At 32.9% G+C, this 25867-nt stretch overlaps 1 protein-coding gene across 1 annotated transcript in view; it reads left to right on the forward strand.

Moving 5' to 3' along the window:
* Window positions 1–2932: 2932 nt before the first annotated feature.
* Window positions 2933–25867, forward strand: part of LOC107453059 (uncharacterized) — a 36632-nt gene continuing 13697 nt past the window's right edge. The window contains exons 1-4 of the mRNA XM_087169407.1: window positions 2933–3082; window positions 14228–14384; window positions 15607–15674; window positions 24313–24485. Coding sequence (XP_087025533.1) covers window positions 3061–3082; window positions 14228–14384; window positions 15607–15674; window positions 24313–24485 — 420 coding nt within the window. The 5' untranslated portion in view covers window positions 2933–3060. The remainder of the gene's footprint in view (window positions 3083–14227; window positions 14385–15606; window positions 15675–24312; window positions 24486–25867) is intronic.

Here is a 25867-nt window from a genome sequence, read left to right on the forward strand (position 1 = left end):
ATTTGCCAGTAGACTACTGGATTTTGCCAGTTTCCCCTGGCTACTGGTTGAATCAAAGATATATAGATATTCGCGTCCTATTTGGAGTGCGGGGGGGGGGGAATTATGTTTATTCAGAGAAGGTACGTTTTTTGTGTCTAAATTTGTAACTTAAAATATCGTCTGCGCAAACTAATTAGCATGTTTAGGGTTATGACCGCGAACTATTAAGATTGAATCCTAATTTGTGAAAATCCAATCATTATATCAAAATCTTTTCAAGGTATTGTTTTTTTTTTTCTTCCAATGAATGACTAAAAAATATATTGAATCTTTGAGCCAAATAGTTCAACGACAGCAAATACCAAAAGATCACTGTTAAAGTTATTTAGTTTGAATTAAACCCGTTTTCATATGAATTATTCAAAACAAAACACGAGATACATTTTTAAGAAATAAGGATCTGCATTGCATCTTTCAGTTTATTTTCAAAATGTAATAGAAAGCCTAACAAAAAATTGGAAGAATAGTTTAAAAAAAAAATACAAGACAATCGGTTTCAAACCAGCTACCATTTGAATATATGACGCGTGTGCTATCTATCCTGTTGTGCTACCCAGACATCAAGCCAGCTGCAATCTTTTTCTGGTGTAAATGGCACACGAGAAACATTATTCGGAAAGAATATAAGTCAGAATCGTCTGCACTGAGCCAAACGTAAACAATTTTACGTACTCTACCAACCCAAAGAACCTGACACAAAAAAAATTTACAAAAATCTCATAAAGATGAACGTGAACTACAAAAATGCAGCTACAACGTTGATAGTTGACGTGTGCAGAAAGAGTAATTTTCATTTACGAACCTAACGTGATTTTTTTTCTTCCTGAAATTCTTATGTGTTTCAAAGCTCTTATGCGCATTTTTTTTTCTTCGAAAAACTGCTGTTAATCTATTGTAGAAAAATGTATTTCCCTAAAGTTAGTTGTTCCCAGATATAAATCATAACATTTCGAAACTTTTAAATATTTGAAAGACTCTAAGAGAAATAAAAAGATTTTTTCGAATTTGAACTGTTACAATGATATAAGAATTATTTATATTAAGAGTAAAATTACTGCTCATTTATTTCCCTTTATTGAGTCACGCAAACTGTATCCCCAAGTTTAAACGTATTTTTTATTTCAAATAAAAATAATTATTTTTCAATTATAGGTATTCATTCATTTCGTGACTTCAAAAATGCATCAGGAATTGTTACGTAATCGATTGAACCTACTATTTGTATAAGTTTGGCATTGTTTTTTAATTTAATTTATTTATTTTTTAATGAAATAAACTGTTGCTTCGTTTTTTTCCCTCGAGATTTAACGTAGGAATATTTTTGAACAAAGTGACTTAAATAATGCATCAGGAATCAGTACGTAATTGGTTGAACTTACTATCCATATATGTTTAGGATTGTTCTTTGAATAAAATGAACTGAATGTTTTTTCCTCCTCCAAAAAATGAACAAGCGAGCGTTTTAAAATAAAGATTTAAAAAATGCATCAGGTTTTAATATGTTATCAGATGAACTTATTATATGTAAGGTATATTTTTTTCTAATTTAAAAGCTTTGTCCTTTGAATGAAACTTACTGTTTTTAAAGCAATAACGCTTGAGCATTTTAAAACATAGTAACTTTTATAGAATGCAAAAATAATTGATGCGTATCGGTTGGACATTCAAGTAGTAAATGGTTTAATAACATTATCTGGTTAAAAACCACTGCAAAAAATTCCCTGAACCTTACGTCATCTTCATGTGTCCTTTCTCAACTGGGGCTTATGTGCATTGTTTTTCAACAATGTCTTATAAATTGTATGGAATTAAAGAAACTTTCGCATAAATATTTTATGAGGATAATCTGAATGAAGAACTTTACATGGTGCGTAGCGTTTTTTAAGGGTGCTTATTTTCATTTTTTAAACGCTCTTTTTCATTGGGTGTTTTTAAAAAGTGCTTGATACTCCCTTTTCGAAAAAGATTTTTTTCGTTACCATGTCGATTTTGCAAAAGCGTGGTTTTCACATTGTTCTATTCAACGTTTTCACAATTCATTCAACCACAATCTATTTCGGCATATCGTCGGTCCATAGCGTATGAAAGCAGCAATCAATTTACATGTTTTATGAAGTACTTCCGCCTCCGCATGTGCGTCTCCTGAGCTGATTTCGGTGAGATTCCAGCACCCTCGTGTGTAACTGTTAGATATTCTCATTTTCAGGCTTGATTTTCCACCTTCTGCTATCGAACCGAAAAATCTCTCTTATCTTTTTATGGTGGCTAATATAATCAAGAAAAGAGTTCTTTGTCAGAAACTAGATATTTTATAATGATAATGTAAAGTCTGAAAATTATTTTGTTTATGTATATAGTGCTTAAAAGGTACTTATTTTTTGTTGAAAGATTTGGCTACTCATCCTTCGTTACTTAAAACACAAACGAGGGGTAAATATTTAGAGTGGTGACTGTGGTGTCACGTAAGGCTGTTGAAAATTTTAAAAGTTTTAATTTTCATTTAAAATTTCAGGAATAACTTGGTCAGTTTCTTTGGTCTTTTATTCACAAATACACTTAATTAGTAAGAGCAGTCCGTTTTTTCAATCTTTCTCTGACACTTTTTCAAATTTTTACCATTGTAATTCAAACATCAACAAAACGCTCTTTACAAAAAAAAAAAAAAAAACACGTTATATTACTTTGTAAGTACATTACTTTAATATTACTTGTAATCCATGCTATAATACAATCAGCCATTTTCTTATAACAAGTTGAGGCTTAAGGCAAAAGTTTTTTTATTATATTGATAGAATAAGCAAATAAAGAAAAAGTGATGTGCTGCAATAAAAAAAACATATAGATATAATCAAGAGATAAGAAGAAAAAAAATGGAATATTTGAGCTCACGTAACCCATTCAGTTGTCCTTGCCCACTACCAACATTCAAACCTGTTTTCACTCTTTCCTCTATTCAACCGAATATTAGCCCCGTGATCTTCATAACACTTTTCCTTTCATACATAAAAACAAGACGCCATGGAAAGCAGCAAAGGCAATGGTAAGTTGCTCTTTACCCGATATTTCGCACACATTCTAAGATAATGTCTCCAATAATGAAATGCATTGAAATCTTACGTTAAGAAATGTGTTGAAATTCGGTTTAAAATTTAAACTTTGACTCAAATTACTGCAAAAAATGTTTTTCAATGTTAAACTTTTTTAAAAAAAGAAAATGGTTTTGACTTTTTGGTAAAGAAATATATTAAAACACGATTTCAAAAATTCTTCAGTTAAAAAATCTTTGTACCGTATAAATTTTTGCTATAGAATAAGTTGTAATTGAAAAAGTGCATTAGTTATATCCATAGCAACGAATTCTCAAAAATATGAGTTAGAAAAATATTAAAACACGATTTCAAAAATGCTTAAGTTAAAAAAATCATTTGTACCGCGTACACTTTTGCGATAAAATAAGTTGTTATTCAAAAATGCATTAGTTATTTCCATAGCAACAGATTTTCAAAAATTTAAGTTAGAAAAATATAAGCACGATTTCAAAAATGCTTCTGTTAAAAAATCGTTTGTACTGTATTTTTTTGCTATAGAATAAGTTGTTATTTAAAAATGCATTAGTTATTTACATAAAAACGAATTCTCAAAAATGTAAGTTAGAAAAATATTAAAACACGATTTCAAAAATGCTTCTGTTAAAAAAATCGTTTTTACTGTATACATTTTTGCTATAGTATAAGTTGTTATTCAAAAATGCATTAGTTATTTCCATAAAAACGAATTCTCAAAATTATAAATTAGAAAAATATTAAATCGCGATTAAATAAAATCGTTTTTACAGTATGAAGTTTTGCTATAGAATAAGTTGTTATTCAAAAATGCATTAGATTTTTAAAATCATTCATAAAATTATTAGCTCAAAAAATTATAATTTCGTTCTAGCTTTAAAGTTTAAATTTTATGATAAAACATAACACATATCATCGTAGCTCATTTTAAGTAACAATTTTCTCTTATAGCGTCGATTAAATTATTAAAGTAATAATTTGAAAGAATATTGCACTTATTATAGGCTATAATATTAACAGGTAAAATATTAAAACACGATTTCAAAAATGCTTCGGTTAAAAAATCGTTTGTATCGTATACATTTTTGCTATAGAATAAGTTGTTATACAAAAACACGTTAGTTATTTCTATAACAACGAATTCTCAAATTATAAGTTAGAAAAAGACTTTTAAAATCATTCATAAAATTATTTGTTTAAAAAATTATAATTTTCGCTTTAAAGTTTACATTTTATAAAATAAAACGCATATCGTAGATCTTTTTGTATAACAATTTTCTCTCATAGCGTCGATTATATTATTAGAATAATAATTTGCAAAAATACCATACTGATTAAATAAAAACAGATAAAATATTAAAACACGATTTCAAAAATTCTTCTGTTAAAAAATCGTTTGAACCGTATATATTTTTGCTGTAGAATAAGTTGTTATGCAAAAATTTGTTATTTCCATAACAACGAATTCTCAAAATTATAAGTTAGAAAAAAAAAAAATTCTAAAATCACTTATAAAATTATTTGCTTAAAAAATTATAATTTTGCTCTAGTTTTAAAGTATAAATTTTATGATAAAACAAAGCACATATTGTTGCGCTTTTTGTGTAACAATTTTCCATTACAGTATCGATTAAATTATTAGAATAATAATTTGAAAAAATATCGTACAGAAATATTCAAGAATTTATACTGTAAAAGTCATCTGAACTTGGTCTTAAACATCGCTCATATTAAGAACATTATATGACTTGCTAAGTGATCATTAAATATTGTTACTTTCTGATGAAATAATTGATGCACAGGACTGATCACTCCTGGTAGCAAAAAATTTTTTCGGCTAAGCTTCAACTGTATGCAGCTGCAGTAAAAATTTTGTTTGCAGTCCTTGCGCTGACAAAAGATGTTTTTGTAAAAGTTTGATTAAACTTACAAGCTCTAAAGATTGATAAAAATTATACAGAACAGAAATTTACTCTTTTTCACATTACTTAAAAAATAGTGGACTAAATGTCATTTACAAAGTAAAAACCCTTAACCAAATGACCAAAATTTTAAAGAAATTAGCGAAAATAAAATAAAAAATGTTTTGTTTTTTTTTACCATTATTTTTCTAAATTTTTCCCTGTAGCATTCTAGCCATTATTTCTGTTTTTTATGAAAAATTTTATAAGATGAAAAATAATCTACAGCTGCTTCAGATAATTTGTAGCGCCAGCTGTTACAATAATTCTGCAACTAAGCTTTAAATATAATTCAGGGAACATTAAATAAGTTAGAGATCGAGTACTTTTACGAATCGATTTTTTTTCTACATACTTATCTGTCAGCAATTTTAAATGTTACAGACCCTACTTATCAGAAGAAAAATAATCTAAAGCAGCTTAAGATGATTTGTAGCTCCTACTGTTACAAAAAATCTGCAACTAAGCTTTAAATATAATTCAGGGAACATTAAATAAGTTAGAGATCGAGTACTTTTACGAATCGATTTTTTTTCTACATACTTACCTGTCAGCAATTTTAAATGTTACAGACCCTACTTATCAGAAGAAAAATTAATCTAAAGCTGCTTAAGATGATTTGTAGCTCCCACTGTTACAAAAATTCTGCAACTAAGCTTTAAATATAATTCAGGGAACATTAAATAAGTTAGAGATCGAGTACTTTTACGAATCGATTTTTTTTCTGCATACTTATCTGTCAGCAATTTTAAATGTTACAGATTCCACTTATCAGAAGAAAAATTAATCTAGAGCTGCTTAAGATGATTTGTAGCTCCCACTGTTACAAAAATTCTGCAACTAAGCTTTAAATATAATTCAGGGAACATTAAATAAGTTAGAGATCGAGTACTTTCACTAATCGATTTTTTTTTCTATAAACTTAACCGTCAATAATGTTAAATGTTACAGAACTACTTAATACGTTGCACAACTAATTATAAGATGAAAAATAATCTTACGAAGATTTGTAGCGCCCGCTGCTGCAAAGTTTCTGCAAACAAGCTTTAAATATCTTTCTGGGAACTTCAAATAAATTAGTGATCGAGTACATTTATTAATCGATTTTATTTTTACGGACTTAACCGTCAGCAATTTTAAACGTCACAGAACGACAAAACTACATCTCTTACGAGTAGGAATCTAGAATTATCTTAAGGATTCAAATTAAAACAATGATTGAACAGCTTGTTTAATCAGAGGTAATCTGCACAGATAAATTCTTCAAGTAATTAAAAGTTCTAGGCTTTAATTTTACTTTTATTCATCAAATACCTATAAACTATAAATCAATTATAATGAATCAATAGTTGAAAAGAGTGATCCATACATAATCGTCTACTTTCTAAAGATGGTCATAGCTTTTGAATATTTTGCAAATTAGCATACGGGCCAATAGAATAATTTTTCCTGACTGTCCTAGTCGGAAATTAAGGAAGACGGGGTGCCATCTATGGCCGAGAATTCGACTTCTGGCACACCCATTTATAGGGTAGACCCATTCATTCATTCATCCAGAGCTCGAAATTTTGACCTGAACCAGAGAACGACCAATTTTCAATTCAGTACTTCCAGAAGTATAATTTGTAATGGGATCGTGGAGTACTTTGTGACCCAACAGATTTAACGCGCACCAGTCACCATTCTTCGGCCTGCTGGATTCGACCTCCGGTCTCACGAACATAAGTCCAGCGCCATGCCAACCTGGCTATCCCGGCCAATTATTCCCGGTGAAAACCATTTTACACTGAGCTGTGCTAAAAACATAATTTAATATGGGCTAAAACCTTCTAAGATTTATATAGCTAGTAAGCTTCGCATCCTGATCGCGCCGTTCAGTATCCCCCATGATTGCTTCTCATTTTTTTTAAAAATCTAAAGGAAAATGGTCCTTTTAGTATGTCAAATTTCAAATCTGTAATTGTATTTCAGTGGGCTGCAGAGCTACCCGCACATCATCATTTACTATTTTTATAACAATTTATAATTCGCAAATCGAATCTTAATCTTTTTTCCTTCTATTGTACTCTTTGTGCATTTTTCTACATCCTTTTGCAATTTTAAAGTCTTATAGTTTTTGAGCCGCAGAACAAAATACGACTTAAAGTTACGTAAAGAAAAAAGAAATAAGTGGGAAAAAATTTACGAAAGAGGCACTTAAAATTCCATTTACTATCGAACTAATTATAATTTTGAGAAGAAAAACAACTAGTGTTGTTAAGTTCTTAAAATGAAATGCCCCTATTAAAACGTTAAATTTCAACTCTCTAGTTGCATTTCTGCGACTATTCATTACGCACAATTCGACGCAAAGCAATCCGTCGCGAGCATAATTCGTCGCAACGACAGTTCATCGTAAACCCAACTCGTCGCAAACAGAATTTATCGTGAGCACAACTCGTCGGAAGCACAATAAATAGCGAGCACAATTCATTATGGGTAAAATTCATCGCGGTTACAACTCCTCGCAGGCACAATTTGTCGCGAGCACAATTTCGTTCAATTTCGATGAAATACATCTTATTCCAGTTACAACAATAAAAAAGGTTTTCTTCAGAAAAATTAATGCTAAAAAAAAATGTTTTTTTTTTTTTTTTTTTTTTTTTTTTTTTTTTTTGATACCTGAAAACTTTTTTTTCTCTCCTCTGTATGCTTCTCCTTTTTTTGAGGGAAATGGAGATGATTTGAGGGGGGGGGGGAATTGAATCGCATATAAACATTCAATTGAATTATTGTTTCCTATGCAACTTTTAACATGAACTGAATGGAATAAATCTTGATAGTATCAGATGATTAATTTAAAAAATATAAGGGCTTCACGTAGAGAAAGTACAAATTTGTACTTGCTCATAATCACGCAGTTGAGTTTGCCATCTAAACAAGTACCTTGTTTCTTAGGTAGGATTTTAAGTTTAATGCCAGGAGACTATACAAAAGTCAACAGAATGAATGGTTTAAAAGCTGAAAAGCACTTTATGTCTTAAAATACTTCTATTGATATGCATTTGTGTACACTTTTTACATTGCAATCTATAGGGTATCTGTATTTTCTATGTAATTTCTCATGTTAAATTGAATGAAGTAAAATTCAAGTCAATACGATAAATAGCTTTTAATTTATAAGGAATTAATTTTAAATTATTAGTACAATTGAAAAAGTATAGTAGATATATATCATACCTGCCAACTTTTAATCCCTTCCATTATTATTTTTCCCAGTGGTATTAAAATGGAATTAAAATGGAATTAAAATTTTAAGCAAACAAATACGTTGCATTTGAAAAAACTTAAGTTGTCAACCATGATAGTACCGCATATTAATATATGTGCTTAATTTTTGAAAGAATAGTGGTGATCAAAATCATTTAAAAATTAAGTTTATAAAAGAAAAATAGTATATATTTACTACCACTTTAAATATGAAAATAAAATCTTCCGGAAAATCCGGTAGGGTTGGCAGGTATGATATATATATAAGTTTTTTCTTATTTGTGTTCGCATTCAGTCAAGCTACAAAACATACATAGGAAACAATACCTCACTTGTCTGTATAGCAATGTGAGATTCGTATATAAATGCATTACAAGATTGTACTTTTTGTGCACAAAACCCTAGTATCTAAATGACACTGGTAACTTCTTAACTAGTTATCCAATAAAAAATATTTTTTAGCTCAAGAAATTCAGCATAGAAATTACTTGGAAAAATATACCTTAGATGTTCAGGTAGCTCTTACATAGCAATGTAATTACGTAGCAATGTACATAGCAATTACATAGCAATAGCGTAAAATATCCTCAGTGATATACGGATCACGGGTTAGAGTCCCCTTGTCGTCAGGCTGACAGTGGGAGGTTTTCCTTGTTTTCCTTTCCATGTAACGCAAATGTGTGTCAGTTTCAACAAAAAAAGTCCGCAATGAAAGCAAATGTCTCCCAATACTTGATCCAGGAGTTCCCTTTTCTTCTGGATTGGGTTCAAAATAACAAGGCCACGGAGTTGAACATTAGTAGTCGTAAACCTATAAAGTTGGGTCGGCTGTTCAACGACGAAAAGAACTGATTACAGATAATCTTTATTTTGTTAAAGTGGTTATTTAAAACTTGTTTTGCTTAATCTAAAAAAAGCAAATCTACCAGGAAAGGCAACAGATAATAAATAAAATAAATTAAATTCGAATTATTTGTGTCTTGTATCAGTCTTGGGAGTGATTTCTGATTTCGTTGTGATGATCAATATCAATTTTTATATCATGTATTAAGAACGGGTACTGAGCTAGTTAATTATAAACGAGTAAGCCATGGTTAGCCATAAAAAATGTCTAAAACTTGATATTTAAATTCAATGGAGCAAGATTTCTCTACGAAATACATAATTGAGTACGCAACTTCTTAAAACGGTTATTATTCTCTTAATTCAATTTTTAGACAGCTTTCATTTTGAAACTCACTCATCCTTGATAAAGATGTTACAACTAGGATTTCAGAGGGGAAAAAACTGGAGAAATGCTGCATACATTATGATTCTTTCTACTTTCATCTACAACATTGTTAGACTCTGAGACAGAGCGCAAAACTGCCATTCACCAGCTCGCCATTGGCGATCGAATAGTTAGGGCTGGCGAGGAAAGTTTTTTTTTTATTAAATGCTGTGTTTCAAATCAGAATACCACATTTTTCATTGAGTTGTGAGCTTTTAAAAGACAAATATAAAAAATTTGGGCAATTGTTTTGGACTTTATTAAATAAATATGCAAAGATGTGCAGTGCAGAAAGATTTATGCGTATGCGTTAACATCAGTGCATGTTTTTAGCTCTTCGGATTGGCCTTAAAAAAGAAAAAATGTTTGAACTTGGAACAGAGGACATAGGAAAAAAAGCTCCACTGATTTAAACTCAATTCTTTGTAATGAACAAGTGGCTGTTGTGTTGGCAAAGTGGGCAAAATTCAAATTTCTGTTAACTTCACGAACATTGACTCAGATACTGGAGAAGTTTAACAGTAAGATACGCTCCAGATTACAACCTTTTTGTTCTGTTCTATTCTGTCACAACTTCCTGTGAGAGAGACTTCAGCTGTTACAGAAGCTGAGACTGAAGATAGACTGAGAAGCTGAAACCTAACTCTTTGAAGACTGAAACACTAATGATGAGCTGCTCTGCATTCTTAAAAGTTGACAAACCTAGCACCGTGGCTAGCTCAGGGGATAGAGCTCTCGCCTCCAAATGAGGTGAAAAGGGTTCGAATTCCAGCGATGGTTGGTCGATAAGAACTCCGCACCCGGCTCGCAACGACTACAGTGCTGACGACAAATATTCTCAGTGGTAGAAGGATCATGCGTTAGAGTCCTTTTGCCGTACTGCTAACCATGAGAGGTTTTCGTGGTTTCTCTCTCCATGTACAGCAAATGCGAGTTAGATGTCTTCATCGAAACAAATTGTTCTCGGTTATTATCATTTTATTCAATTGTTGATCTCTTAATGTATATTGAGTCATTGAAATCGAAAGGAAAATCAGACAACAATGAGCATTAATTTAAACTACTTAGGTTGTCTAACAGACTAGGTGACGCCTGTTTCGGATGGCTATTTATGAAAGTAATTACCAATAACTTTGCCCGCATACTGTATACTCTTATTATAATCAGATTTTTTTTGCAATATCTGTCAAAGTAATTTTATTTATTTATTTAATTTTTTTGCGTATTTCTTTAAAGAATTTTCTCGTCTTTTTTTTTAAACCTTTTCGGTAAACTAATACTTTTAGAAATTTATGTAAGTAAATTTAAGTTGTTAAAGTAATGCAAAAAGTTGTTATGACTTACTATTGAAAAACTTTTCGATTACTATTAAATTGGAAAGTAAAAAAAAAAAAAAATTAATTAAAAAGTATTTTTTCCCTTAAACTACCTTTGAGTAAAAGAGTTTCATTCCTAGGGGCAAGATTTTTTGAATTACACAATTAGTTTTACGGGGGTAGCCAAATTACATAAAGTGAAACTTGCGACAGCTTTCCTGACTAAATTAGTTCGATTATATTTTCTATAGTGTGGTGATCCCCTCTATTTTAAAAAACCCAAATCCAAACGAAAAAAGCCTGTTTATTCAAATAAATTTTATTAATATGCTTGATTCCGTAAGTTCATAGTTAGCACCAAATAATTAACATTTTGAGGCTAGCATTTTCAATTATGAAGATAGGTTTTTAGTTCGCTAAAATCTAATCATTAAATTAAAAATTATTCAGAGTGATATCTCTTTATTTGTCATCGATTTATTCACTCATTTCATTCTCTGTACCTAATAGTACAGTGTTTCTTCTTTTCCTAAAGCTATTCGATATAATCACAATTTATCCTACATCATTTCTCGCAACTCAAAATCCATAGTTTAAATTAGTAATTACAGATCAATGTTTCCTTCAATCAGGCAGAGACTACCAGAGGGAATTTTTGTGAAGGGAATCGCATATTTCAGAAATAAGGAAAAAGAATGAAAAAAGAGATAAACTTCGTATTTAAAACAACCTTGGTTATTTCCTTTAAAATCTGGACACAATCTTTGCTGAGTGCAGCAGGAAATATATCTTTTACATCAGAAGACAACAATCTTCCTCCTTAGGCAACGAATTATGATGTTTTTTTGTCAGCGGAGGGAGTTTGGGGAGGGAGGTGATTTTTACATTAACATAAAAATTAAAATATAAAACATTTTTTTTTAACATTTGTGTTTGTTTTAAATCAAGGTAATTAGTTCCAAAAAATGAATTAATTTAGGACTTGTTTACTCTTTAAGTTATCTTATTTTTTTTATAATTCGGTTTTCTTTTCAAACTTTATTGCAACATGTTTCTGGCTGTCTATTTCTGCCAAACTCAAGGACCGATCAACGCAAATCAACTTGCGGATTTATTAGTGTATGTCACTTCTGCGCTGCAAACCTTGCTTATCCCTTTGTCTTACACCCATTTAAAAGCATTTCATTTAAAAAATTATATTTAAGAAACAAAAGGGGTTTAAAATTAAAATTTGCCATTTCAACTATTTATTCATGGTTTTCATAATAATTAAACGGCAAATAAGTTTATACAATATGTACAGTGTCACAACTCATAATTCAACTTGAAGGTAATCTTCGTTTAAGCAAACTAAAGCATTTCTTATGCATTTTCCTTAGCAATGAAAACTTTAAACCCACTTCAAACCACATTTTCCTTAGCAATGAAAACTTTAAACCTTTTTAACTCTAAACTAAACTCAGTGGCGTGACAGCCTATAGAGGGCCAAGGCCTACTGTGCTCAGCTCAATTTCTTGAGGAGATGTTCCGGTTAGGAGGTCGGCCGAACGCGGAACCCCCAGTGTTTAGTTCCCCAAGCATGCTTGGTACTCATTTATCTACCCACTGAAGGGATGAAAGGCTGAGTCAACCTTGCCCGGCCCGAGGTTCTAACCCAGGACCTGTGCCACAGGAGCTACCACTCAGTCACCGGGCGTCTCATATTCATATATATATATATATATATATATATATATATATATATATATATATATATATATATATATATATATATATAAGCTCAAAATGAAGATAAAACAAAGGAAAATTATAGACATTTGGAAAAAAAGGGGGAGGGAAATAATAATGAAAAAAAAAACTGATTTAAGAAGAAAAAAAATTGATGAAATTTTTTTAAAAAAACCAGAAAATAAAAGATATAATCTTTTCATCAGCCCACACGATTATATCCGCCAATAAGAGTGCTTTCTGATATTGTATCAATATAGACAAAGCAAAATATATTAATACAATAGTGTGAGGAGCACTCAAAAAAAAATTTTTTACAAAAATTACAACAAATTAAATAGAGCACAATAAGTAAAAATAACACGCTTGGCTATATCGATACAATATCAGAAAGCACTCTTTTTGTGCACTCCTTTGGAAAGAAATAATACTTCAATTAAAAGTTTATTTTTCCCCGAGAAGAGTGTTCTTTGCAACCTGGAAGTTGCATTTTATTTAACTAGAGCCATCAATAGTGTTTTATAGGCCCCTTTTGGACTTGGGACGGTAATTGATATGTGGAACTAATTATAAAAAATTTTCTCAGAATATTGATGATACACATTCAAATGTACAGTTATACTACAACAGAATATGTATGCATTTGTCCCTGTATGCTTTCACAATCTATGTATGCTTTCACAATATAGTAATTTCAGAAAATGGTAAATAAAAATAATCAATTTCAGAAATGTGAATTGAGGATATGAGATAATAATGACATTTTACCTAAATTTTATTTACATAAAAATATATTTTATCTACAAAATGAGTTAGATGCTTATACTTTTTTAACTCCGTGTGAGTATTTTAAAGAAAACATAGCATTAAATAATGAAAATAAATATTTTAATGAGAAATATTAAGACGCAAAAGTTAAGTAATTGAGAAAATAACCTGAATCGGAGAAAATAAGCTGAATAATTTTTGATTTTGATGTTTCACTCCGCTTGAAAAAAATTTAATTTCAAATTAAACGTCAGGGAGGGTAGGTGAGCTAAGCGAGCGGTAGGCGAACTCCTTTGTAAATAAAATTGCTTTAAATTTTTAATTTATTTTAATTCCTATTTTATTCTGAGTTTCTAGAATAAAGTTAAAAGAAAAAAATTTAAGTATTCTGTAGAATTCATGTTTCGAAAATTTTCCTATGAAACTGAATTATTCCGAAAAAATATTTCTGAGTTGTCAGTTGATATTTATTTTCCGGTGATACTAATCAAATAATTTTCAAATGTTGATAATTATTTTATATACTTCGTTTCACATTGTTATAATTTGTGTATGGAAAGAACACCCCTCGTCACGAAGTCTAAGGTCGTCTGCTATGGAAGCAAGAAACAGCGTATTTCAAAGAAGGGAGCTTCTTTCTCCCCTGATTCCCTTTCTCTCGCCGACCCGGGTCAAAACCCGTCTTAAATAATGATCCAAAAACCCTACTTGAAATATTTAAATCTCGTAACCATAGTCACCACGATCACCACTACAGACGAATGACTAGGGGAGTTCTTTACACAGACAAACTATACAGTAGCTTGTGTTTAATGTCTTGGTGTGTTACAGATGCCCTCCTAACAGCTACAAAAGTAACAGAATTCAACATAAACCATGGGGGCTACATCCCCGTAACATTCGGAATACTTCTTCTGGCAGGGTGTGCTGCGGCCTATGCCATTGCTGTGACCAGGGGCAATGTGGAAGCCATTTTACCTCTCATAAGGTGAGTTACCCCCTCTCATAACGAGTTCGATTTACTAACCTCTTTGACACGGTTCTGGTGTTGTAAAAGATGCACAGACACGCAGGCGCACAAACTTTTCATCTTAATGCAACCAAAAAAGTGTTGATACTAATTTATTAGTTAAGATTTTATGAATGTTTAAATTGAAATTGGATTTTTTTTGTTGCCGTTGTGTACTTAATGCCTTTTAACATACTTTGCTCAATTTAAATTCTTTTTTCTCCAAATTTATTTGATGAATTGAGCTTTTAGCAAATTCTATAAAATGATGCTATTAAAATTGCGGAACTTTGAGTTTCAACACTTTAGAAGGTTTTTAATTATAGAAACGAAACTGTAGTATGCCTTTTTTTATTTTGTGCTTTATTTGCGTAGTCTAATTTTATTACTTATTGGGAGTACGAATAAGTTTTTGCCGTTTTCTATCAAAAGTAAAAAGTTCATTGTGAAAAAAAACGGTAAATTATATTTTATTCAAAGTATTCTCCATTACTAGGCATTACTTTTTCACATCTTCTTGGGAGCATTCAGATACCACGTCGTAAAGAACTCTTCATCTTTCGAGGATATTCACGAATCGACCCATTCTTTGGTTTCTTCAAATGATATAAATTTCTGCTCATACAGACCATGTGCCATCTACCTGAATAGGTGATAATCAGAAGGGGGCAAGATCTAGCGAATGTGGCGGGATTGGTAGGACTTCCCATTGAAGTGCTATCAAATATCAAAATCAATTTTCTTGCAAAATCGACGTTCAATGTCTCTTGACTTCAGCTCGTACGGTACCCAACTTCCTCGTTTTTGGATCATTCCCAATGATTTTAAACGATGTGAAATTGCTTCGCTGAATCTCTTGTAATGTAAGAACAAGTTCTTTTTTAGTTTGAGACGAATCTTCTTCCAATTCCTTGTCTTCGTGAAATTTCTGCCTTCCACTGCGTTCTTTATCTTCCATGTCAAACTCACCGGTTTTAAACTTCTGAAACCACTCACATGAATTTCTCTCACTTACAGCAGCCTCACCATTGTACACCCAATATATTAATATTTTTTGTACACCCAATATATTAATATTTTTTGTACACCCAATATAATAATATTTTTTGTACACCCAATATATTAATATTTTTCGTACACCCAATATATTAATATTTTTTGTACACCCAAGATATTAATATTTTTTGTACACCCAATTTAGTGATGCAGCGGGATCGCCTCCTCAAAATGGAATCTTCGGGACTTTGATCTGCATAGGAGGAATGTTTGGTAAGAACAAATATTTTTAGTCTCACATTAGAATGCGTATAAGTTTAAACCGATTTCTTTTGGTTAAGCAAAGACAGGGGAAAGGTAGATTTAAAATGATGTCCGAAATTAAAATTAATTCATTTTTTATTTATTCATTTGGATTTTTTGTGTAGCATTGTAGATTGAAATATTATTGTCAATTATTTCTAATAATATTTTCATTTATTGTTTAAAAAATTTATATATATATATATATATATATACATACAGGGTGGTCCTAAAATATATGTCAAAAATGTAAAGGTAGGAAGAGGGGACATAAATAAGCATATTTCGGATAGGAGTGTGTGTGCTGTAATGGCACATTAAAGCACTAGCTTGTAAAGCAGTATGAATCAGAGGAAACTAAAAAAACAAGTAAAGACAAAAGAAAATTAAAATTTATCAACAGTTTACAAGAGGTGCTCGAAAGAGCGGCCACCAACATCGATACAAGATTCACAGCGACGGCGCATAGATCGGCGAACATTAGAAAAGACGTTAGGCATGTCGAGCGCATGTAAAGCAGCAACAGACAAGCGGACAACAAAATCTTCTTGATGGGACTCTCGTACACCAGGCTTTTAATATGACCCCAAAAGAAAAAATCCAAGCAGATTAAATCAGGAGAACGCGGTGGCCAGGAACTTGACCACCCCATCCTATCCAATGCTGGCCGTAGACAGCGTCCAGGTGATTTCTGACGCTCCCTGTACATCCTCTGAGCAACTAATTCGTTTCCTTGTGCAGCCCCATACATGAAATGCAAGCCGGTAAGCTCCACATTGGTGAAACGATGCATGCTGTTTGAGATCCGTGCGGGAATCCAGCTAGCAAGCGCATTTATACGCCGCAGTCATATTGTTATTTTGTTTAACTCCCCTCTGCCTACCTTTACATTTTTGACATTATATATATATATATATATATATATATATATATATATATATATATATATATATATATATATATATATATATATATATATATATATATATATATAATATATATATATGCAGTTATGGCGGAGGTTTGGTTCTCCGTCAGTTGCCGCCAATATTCGTATAGTGGACGATAACTTTATACAGTCTCCAGGAAAGAATATACAAATTGTTCAGTGAAATTTAGATTTTATTAAGCATAATTGGTGATAGAGAATGGCCATTTCTTCATCCAAAATAGAAATCCCTTAAAGGGATGAAATCCGAATACCCTCCTATTGAGAGATCATACAGCCAGAATATCATTTCTGACGGTTAGAAATTGTGACTGGGGAGGCCCATAAGGGCACTCCCAGTCTCCACAAATTTGAAATTAAAAGTGAATATAATTATTCCCAACGGACATAGAAAGTATGGGTAGGAGATCCAAAATAGGCGATTTATCAAAATATAGCATAGCCGAAACAAAGCCAACCAGCATATCAATATTGCGTTTAAAAGAACACCTTGGCGATCACGAGTCGCCAACAAATTTATGAGAATTATTACAACCATGCAACTGAAACATTTAGCAGTTGAAAATTTAGAATGAAAAGTTATAAACAGATTCTTGTTTTCGATTAGAGGCGACAGTGAATTAATAAGTCTGCATTAGTAATGAAATAAAAAGTATCCGTTACATTGATCTGTAAGAGAAGAATAAATATTTTCTGTTCGTTTAAAAGATTAAATCTTTGATTTATTTTAAATATAATTCTATTATTAAAAAAAAGCTTAAGTAATGAAAGATATTTTAAAAGGATAGAAAATAAATATGTAATGCCAATTGTGGCATCACAACAGTTATACTACATCAGAATATGTATGTATTTGTCTCTGTAACACTTTCACTATATAGTAATTTCATTAAATAGTAAATGAAAATAATTAATATAGTAAACTCAGAAATGTGTATTGAGTACATAGGATAGTAATGACATTTTACCTAAATTTTATTTATATAAAAATATATTTTATCTACAAAATGAGTTTGGTGCTTATATTTTCAATTCCTTGAGTATTTTATAGAAAGCACACCATTAAATAGCGACGTTCCTGTATTAAACTGTAGTACCACACTATACTTGTGTGAAAAATAAACCGGCTTTCAAAACACCATCCCAGTATACTGAGCGCGGTACACTAGCACCAGATTATGCTGGCTCTAGTATGATACCAGCTAATGCAATAACAGTTTAGGTTTCATACCGGAGCCAGTATCCTGCTAGCTTATGAAGTACCAGTTCCGGTATGACATCTGATTTTGTATCATACCAGAGCCAATATGATATCGGCTGATGAAACACCGGTATGGTACTGGGTCTGGTATCATACTGAAATCAGTTTGATACCGGCTAATGAAACAACGGTTCTGGTAAGATACTGGGTCCGGTATCATACTGAAATCAGTTTAATATCGGCTAATGAAACAACGGTTCCTGTATGGTACTGGGTCCGGTATCATACCGGAATCAATTTGATGCCGGCTTATATAACACCGGTTCCGGTGAGATACTGGGTCCGGTATCATACTGGATTCAATTTGATATCGGCTTATGAAACAACGGTTCCGGTAAGATACTGGGTCCGGTATCATACTGAAATCAGTTCGATATCGGCTAATGAAACAACGGTTCCTGTATGGTACTGGGTCCGGTATCATACTGGATTCAATTTGATATCGGCTTATGAAACAACGGTTCCTGTATGATACTGGGTCCGGTATCATACCGAAATCAATTTGATGCCGGCTTATGAAACACCGGTTCGGGTATGATACTGGGTCCGGTATCATACTATATTCAATTTGATACCGAATAATGAAACACCGGTTCCTGTATGATATTGGGTTCGGAATCATACCGGAACTGGTGTTTCATAAGCCGGTATAATTTTTTTATGCCGGGAATTTTTTTCTCATAGGGGTAGTATTCTAGCATGTATTCATTCACATCATGCAAACGTATGACAGTTTTGTTTTTTAAAAAACCGACCGTTATTTATAACTAGCCGCTTAAGGCGGCCAGCTGTCCGCCACGCTAAAGGTTTTCACAAATAAAGTTTTTTAAAACATAGCAGGAAATTTGAAGATTAGTGGACAATTAAAGTGTTCCTGTCCTGCAACGTTGTCTTCATACCCAGTTCTGCTGCAGATGTGTTATAGCTCTTGAGGATGTTTGAAGATGTAACTTTGCTATGGTAACCTAAGGCCTATGATAACCTAACCTATAATATAACTATCAGGTGGAGACTTTTTTTTAAAAAAAAAAGGCCTCAGAAATTGTAAAAGCATACAAAAGTTGCTTTCGAAATCATCATTGGCCAATAGCTGAAAATTACAGCGCAGTTAATAAGATATTTGAGAAACAGCAATAAAATATTCCTATTTCTTCCTAATTTTCCCCTAATAAAATATTAATATTCCTATAACTTCCTATTCTTGTAAAACTTCTTTATAAACAATATTTTTAGTTTTTCCATTTGGTGCGAATAAGTATAAGTTCTTTTCTTCACCAACTCTTGAGCAGCCAACATAAAGCTGTCCATGTGAAAAGCAAGGCTTCTGCAAGTCAAGACCAACGACTTTTAAAGATTGTCCCTGAGATTTATTTATACTCATCGCAAAACTAAGTCGAACAGGAAACTGAAGTCGTTTAAACTGAAATGGATTGTCTGAAGATATGATGGGGATGCGAGGAATAAGCACACTATTTCCTGTTGACTGTCCTGTTATAATCATCGCTTCAATAACATTAGGCATCAATTTTTTCACAATCAATCTTGTTCCATTACACAATGCAGGTGGATCCAAATTTCTTAAAAGCATAATTGGTGCCCCAATTTTCAATTCTAATTTATGTGCAGGCACTCCAGGTGGTTCCAATGAGTTCAAAAATTCTGTCGGATAGTTGACAACTTGATCTATTTCCATGACAGCGTCCATCGACTTGTAAATTTCCAGAGCACCAGGTAATTTTTTTAAAAGTTTGTTATTTATCACGTTAACAATATCATTTGTTGGAGAAAGGATAGTATCTGAAGACCCAGGAATTAAATCAAGTGATGCACTTGGTCGCGTCTACACTATTCATCCTAACAATTCCGAATGTTTTCATCTTCGACTGCTGCTTCATGAGGTGCACGGACCTACATCTTTCAATGACTTAAAGACTTTTGGAGAAATAAAATGCGAAACATTTAAGCAGGCTTGCCAGGTAAGAGGACTTCTGATGTATCGTCCTATTTCATAATGCTGTACTTCATCATGCACACTTTCGTCGTTGGCAATGTTAAATACAGCCATATCAGATCCTTTGTTTACGTATTTGCAAACATATTTTATAGATTTTATCGAATTACAAAATTCCACATTAATATGGGCATTAAAAGTTTTTGACAACAATGGACAAAAAGGAACTACCCATCTATTATCAATAACAATATCAGAACTCCGTACTTTTTTAACTGTCGTATAACCACCATCCTCTGGACTCTGTCGACGATACAGGGGATATCCATCTTCCCCTGTTTGTGTTTCTTTCAAAAAATTTCGAGGATACCTCTTCGTACATTTTCCATCTTTCATGCAAGGAGACTGTTGATTCAGGATCCCACAAGGGCCATGTATCATTTGCGTCTTAATAACATCATGCAAAACTGGATCAATTTTTGGATCTGGTATTTCTGCACTTATTACATTATCTATGCTATGAACATGGATTTTTTCATGCAGCCAAATTAAGATATGAGCATGTGGGAGACCACGTTTTTGCCACTCTATTGTGTACATAAAACATTGAACAGAGCCAAATACTTTTCCTTTGTTGATGAGAATCATAAGAGCTCTTAGTTTAAGATGAAAAACTCTTGCTAGCAAATCATGTCGATCGTGACTTCTCTGCCTAGGCATTAATTCATTGGTAACCTCCTGCCACTGAGGATTACAGGTGAATGTAATAAACAAATCAGGCTTCCCGTAATTTCTAACATATGTCATCGCATCTTGAGTTCGCTCATGCATGTAGCGTGGACCACCAGTAAATGTAGAAGGTAAAATTACCATTTTACCTATATCATGAACACTCCCGTCTCTGTTTAGGGCATCCTTGAGATGAACATACTCTTCAACACGTAGTTTCTTCTGGTTCAAGCGTACAAACCTCAGTCGCTCAGATTCAATTTTTGCGAACATGTCCACAATAAATTGATTAAAAAGTTCCTTGCATCTCAAAATAATATTGAAATTTGCAGCTCGAAACATAATTCGATAGGCATAAAAATCCATTGCTGAAATTTTCTTAGAAGTCGGGAAGCCAGTAGTTGGGTTTACTTGCCTTAGTTCAAAATGGTAGCCGTCTTCACCTTGCCAGAACATCAAAGGATACTGCAATGCATCATATGCTCGGTGTGTTTCTGCAATTTTTTTAATTTCATTACTTTTCAATTCCAATACTATATCTCTGCTGCTGTATACATCACCTGCAAGAATAACTGCCACCTCCGATGTATTTGGAGCATTAAATCGTCTTTCATGCTGACCGACAGGTGTTTTATCTGCCTGAATTATAACTTTTAATTCAGGAGTCATTTTCTCCATGACCAACTTAAAACTTCTCACGTAATTATTGTGTTCATGCAACATTTCTTGCAAACTTGAAACTAATGCTTGTTTTACTTTCAAAACATTCCTGCAACGTTGTTCGGATTGCTTTTCCTGATCACCTACAAAGTATAATTGAAGAAAATTTGGCTTATCATTTATTTGTGGTTGTAGGCTTCCTATTCTGTGGTACACTTGTCCCTGAACTTTGAAAGTAGGCATAAAGCCTTGTTCCCGAATTTCACTCCCAGATCCAAATGATGTCATCTGAAAGCATGAATTGTATCTTCTGATGTTACTCTGAAAATGTACTGTTTCAATTGAAGAATCTGTTAACAATGCCAGTAGAGGTTCAGGAGGTGTTTGAAGTTCACATAGCTTAATTTTTCCATTGCTACAACACATACTTGGTGTTTCACCTTTCCATTTTAATGCCTGGCAAGAAATGCATTCTGTTGCCATTCCGCCAATTTCTATCAATGGATCTGATGCATAACATAAAGATGGGTTGTACATAAATGCAGAGTTTTCCTTGTCTTGCCACAAATGCAATCGAGCTTGGGATGTTGAAGCACGATTTTCTTCTAGCCTTCTTCGACGTTCCTGGGATGTTTCTCGGGTCCTTGCATTTCTGGTTGAGACACGATTATTTTCTAATCTTCTTCCGCGTTCTTCAGATGTTTCTCGGGTCCTTGCATTTCTGGTTGAGACACGATCATTTTCTAATCTTCTTCCGCGTTCTTCAGATGTTTCTCGGGTCCTTGCATTTCTGGTTGAGACACGATCATTTTCTAATCTTCCTCCGCGTTCTTCAGATGTTTCTTGAGCCCTAGCACTGCTTGTCGAAATTCGGTCATATTCCATCCTTCTTTGACGTTCCACAGACGTTTCTTGGGCCCTTCTTCTTCTTTGAGAATCTCTTAATGTCTTTTTCTTTGACAAAATACAAAGTTTTTTGGAAGGCGGTTCTGCCATATCAGTAATCGGGTGTTTAAGAAGTCAACGAATACTTTAGAACAGCAATTACTATGAAAGCAAATCATGAAACTTCAATATTAAAATCTAAGTGCCTACCTGCAAACTGAAACTTTCTGAAAATAACTAATTACATTTAATAAAAACTGTTAAAATAAAGAATAGAAAAACCAAAGAGATCCAAGGTAAGTGTGATCGTTCCTTCAAAAACAATTAAATTCCTATTTTATATATTATATAGCTACTACGCTTAAGAAAAAAAAACGAAAATGCTAAATACATGAAAAGAACACGAAAACGAATTAATTTTTTATCGTATCAACTTCTATTTCTATATAATTTTTTATGGTATCAATTTATATATCTATACCGCAACAAAAATTATCGTTTTCGCTTAAGAAAAAAAAACAGAGCGTGGAAAGAAGAAGAAAAACTTATTATAACAATTATGAACAGCGACAAATATATCAAAGCGAATCGTTCTATTTACGTATCGAATATGTTGCCACATTTTTGACACAAAAGTTAAACTTTTCTCCACTTTGATAAATGTATGCTAATGCGAACCTTACAATTAAATTATTAATTCCTTTGTGTATTATTGGTTTAAGTTGTCGAAAATTAATATTTCAATTGTAAGGTTCGCATTAGCATACATTTATAAGAGTGGAGAAAAGTATATGCATTTTTTAATAGTTTTTTGAATATGGCTCTTTGAAAACGAATATTACGTCAAGTGCTCAGGTATTATAATTTTGATCTAGTTGCGCTTGTATAATTTTGATCTAGTTGCGCTTGTATAATTTTGATCTAGTTGCGCTTTCTACGTCATTTTGCTAACATCGTTTGGTTTGTTATTTAACATCGTTTGGTTTGTTATTTCTAAGTTAACTTTCAAAAAATTAGCTGGCAACAGCAACGAAAAAGCAGAGATTTTCTTACAAAATGACTGATAACTAAAAAACTAATCCAAATTTTTGAAAAAGAAAAAAAATACTTCTTCATTATGTCAAAACACAATTATGTGCCGAGTTTCGTGCCTTGGCGAGGCTTCTGGGGCGATATATTGTGATTACAGACAGACAGACACACACACAGCCGCGTTTATTATTATGTATAGATTAGTAATAAGAACTTTTCTTGAGAAAATTCTACTAAGTTTTATTGCGAAAATTTAAATACTGTATTTAATTGAGTCTGGCAATCTTACGATAAGTTCCCGTCCTCCTTGAAATGTCAACACATGATTGCAAGGCAGCAGTTGTAAAACATTTTGCAATTACAAACAGTAAAAAGGAAAAACATGGATATCACAAGCAGCTGGTAATGATTTCGCTTATTAGCTGTAACGCTGAAAAATGCAAAAAAAAAAGTATAGGTGACGCGTAATTCCGCAGCTCGAAAAAATAGCATAATGACGTAGTGCGGATATCTTGATCCTTATTGGCTGTTGAAGCGTGACATTTGTTTACGTTAGCAACTGTTCTTTCCATTCTATTTCAGTGTGCCAAGCACCTTAAGTACCAAATGACATAGCCTATATTCTTCTCTTTCAGAAAGATTTAAATTCTTTCACAATATATTTACACAAAGACAGGCACGAAGCTATGTAAAACATAAACATACAAAACAAAAATACATAATAAAATGCATATTTATAATAAAAAAATAAGCAAATAATTAATCTAAGTTAAGAAAAAGAAGCAGACGAGAAACAATTGTATTTCATCAAATTACATGCGCGATACGGCTCTCTATTTAATTAACTTAACGTTAATTAACATTCTAAGTTATGTAGAGAAACTTAGCTCAACTTTAATATATGAATTAGTTGATAAAGATTAGCTAGCGCTGACGTTATAGGTCATATGTATGGGTATGAGTTATCTTCTTCTTGGAGTGCAAATAACCAATTATTTCTTTAAAAAATAATTTATTAACCACATTTTTCAATTTTTTGTCAAGAGACTCATTTCACTTGAATTTTATACTTTATTATATATTTTCGAAATACTTTGATAGTTTTTATTTTGTTTTATTACAAGAATATTTGTGATTGCAGGCGTCCTGTTCATGATTCAACGCTATATGATAGTATCTGAAAAGAATCGTGATATGAGCAAGTTGGTGGGCGCGGTCAATAAATTGTGTCTCTGCGCTGGAATTGTGTCGATGCTTGGAATAACACTCGTTACAGGATACCCTCTCAACTTTTACAGGAACAGGGATATTTGGGTGAGTGTTTAAATCTGAAATGAAATGTGTGCGAAAATGGATATAGCATATGATCAAACTTCTTTTATGAGCATTGATCTTAGAGAATAAACTGTTGAATCCAAATAACGTGATATTGTCCATTTCCATACAATACTTGGTATACACTCTATAACAAAAAAATTGACGCACCAAGAACGCACTAAGAAGCGCAAAATCGACGCTCGATCAGGCTGGAATGATGCCGACTGGGGAGGTATAGTCTTTAGCGACGAATCCCGCTTCCAACTGTGTCCTGACGATCATCGAAGACGTGTTTGGAGACGCACGGGGAAGAGGGGGGATCCTGCCTTCACTATTGCACGCCACACCGGCCCTCAACAAGGTATTATGGTCTGGGGTGCCATTTCCTATGACAGCCGGACCCCATTGATCGTCATTAAAGGTACACTTACTGCACAGCGGTACGTCGACGACATCCTAAGACCTGTTTTGCTACCGTTCCTTTTACAGCGCCCTGGGTTGGTTTTTCAGCAGGACAATGCCAGACCACATACAACACGTGTTGCTATGAACTGTCTGCAAGCTTGTCAAACTCTTCCTTGGCCTGCCAGATCACCAGATCTCTCTCCCATCGAGCATGTCTGGGATATGATGGGAAGGCAATTGCAACTGGCACGGAATGTTATTGACCTCGTTCGACAATTGGATCGAATTTGGCAGGAAATACCGCAAGAGACCATCCGGGAACTTCATCGGTCTATGCCACGCCGTGTGGCAGCTTCTATCCAGGTTAGAGGCGGGTCAACACCTTATTGAACTTGTTACTGTAACTCTGCAATAAATCATTCAATTGTTCTGAAATTTTAATCATTTACTATTCTGTACATTGTCTTCCTATCCACCAATTTTCATTTAATCGGACAACTCCTTCTCGGTGCTTCGATTTTTTTATTATAGAGTGTATTTCATTTAATGAGTCATTTTCAGAAAAGATTGTAGTGTGTCCAGCACTACAAAAATACAATTCTAATTCACTAGTATATAAAACATGCTAACTCGATAACATATTGGGGTACCTTTAGATAGATGAAGGTTGACGTTGTCGATAACCCCTTCCCCACATTGGTAACCTGCAGACGTGGTCTGAATACGCCCACCTCGACCCTCAAGCCACTTTGGTTTACGTTGAACAGTTATTTCCTATTTATGTCTGCTACATTGTCTTCATCACTCCGCTACCACCCGGGATCAATCACACACAACGTCGGCCTGTATACCCTCGACTACTAATGACAACATAGAAGTGACCGTGAACTTAATACAGCTCTCCCGGCTTCTCCCAAAACAGAACTGAATCAACTAGTAATATCTGTTCATCGAATTCTATCACAGATAAAAGT

Source organism: Parasteatoda tepidariorum, chromosome 8 (genome assembly GCF_982258835.1).
Source record: "Parasteatoda tepidariorum strain Cologne lab strain chromosome 8, Ptep-v5.0, whole genome shotgun sequence".
Taxonomy (NCBI): Eukaryota; Metazoa; Arthropoda; class Arachnida; order Araneae; family Theridiidae; genus Parasteatoda; species Parasteatoda tepidariorum.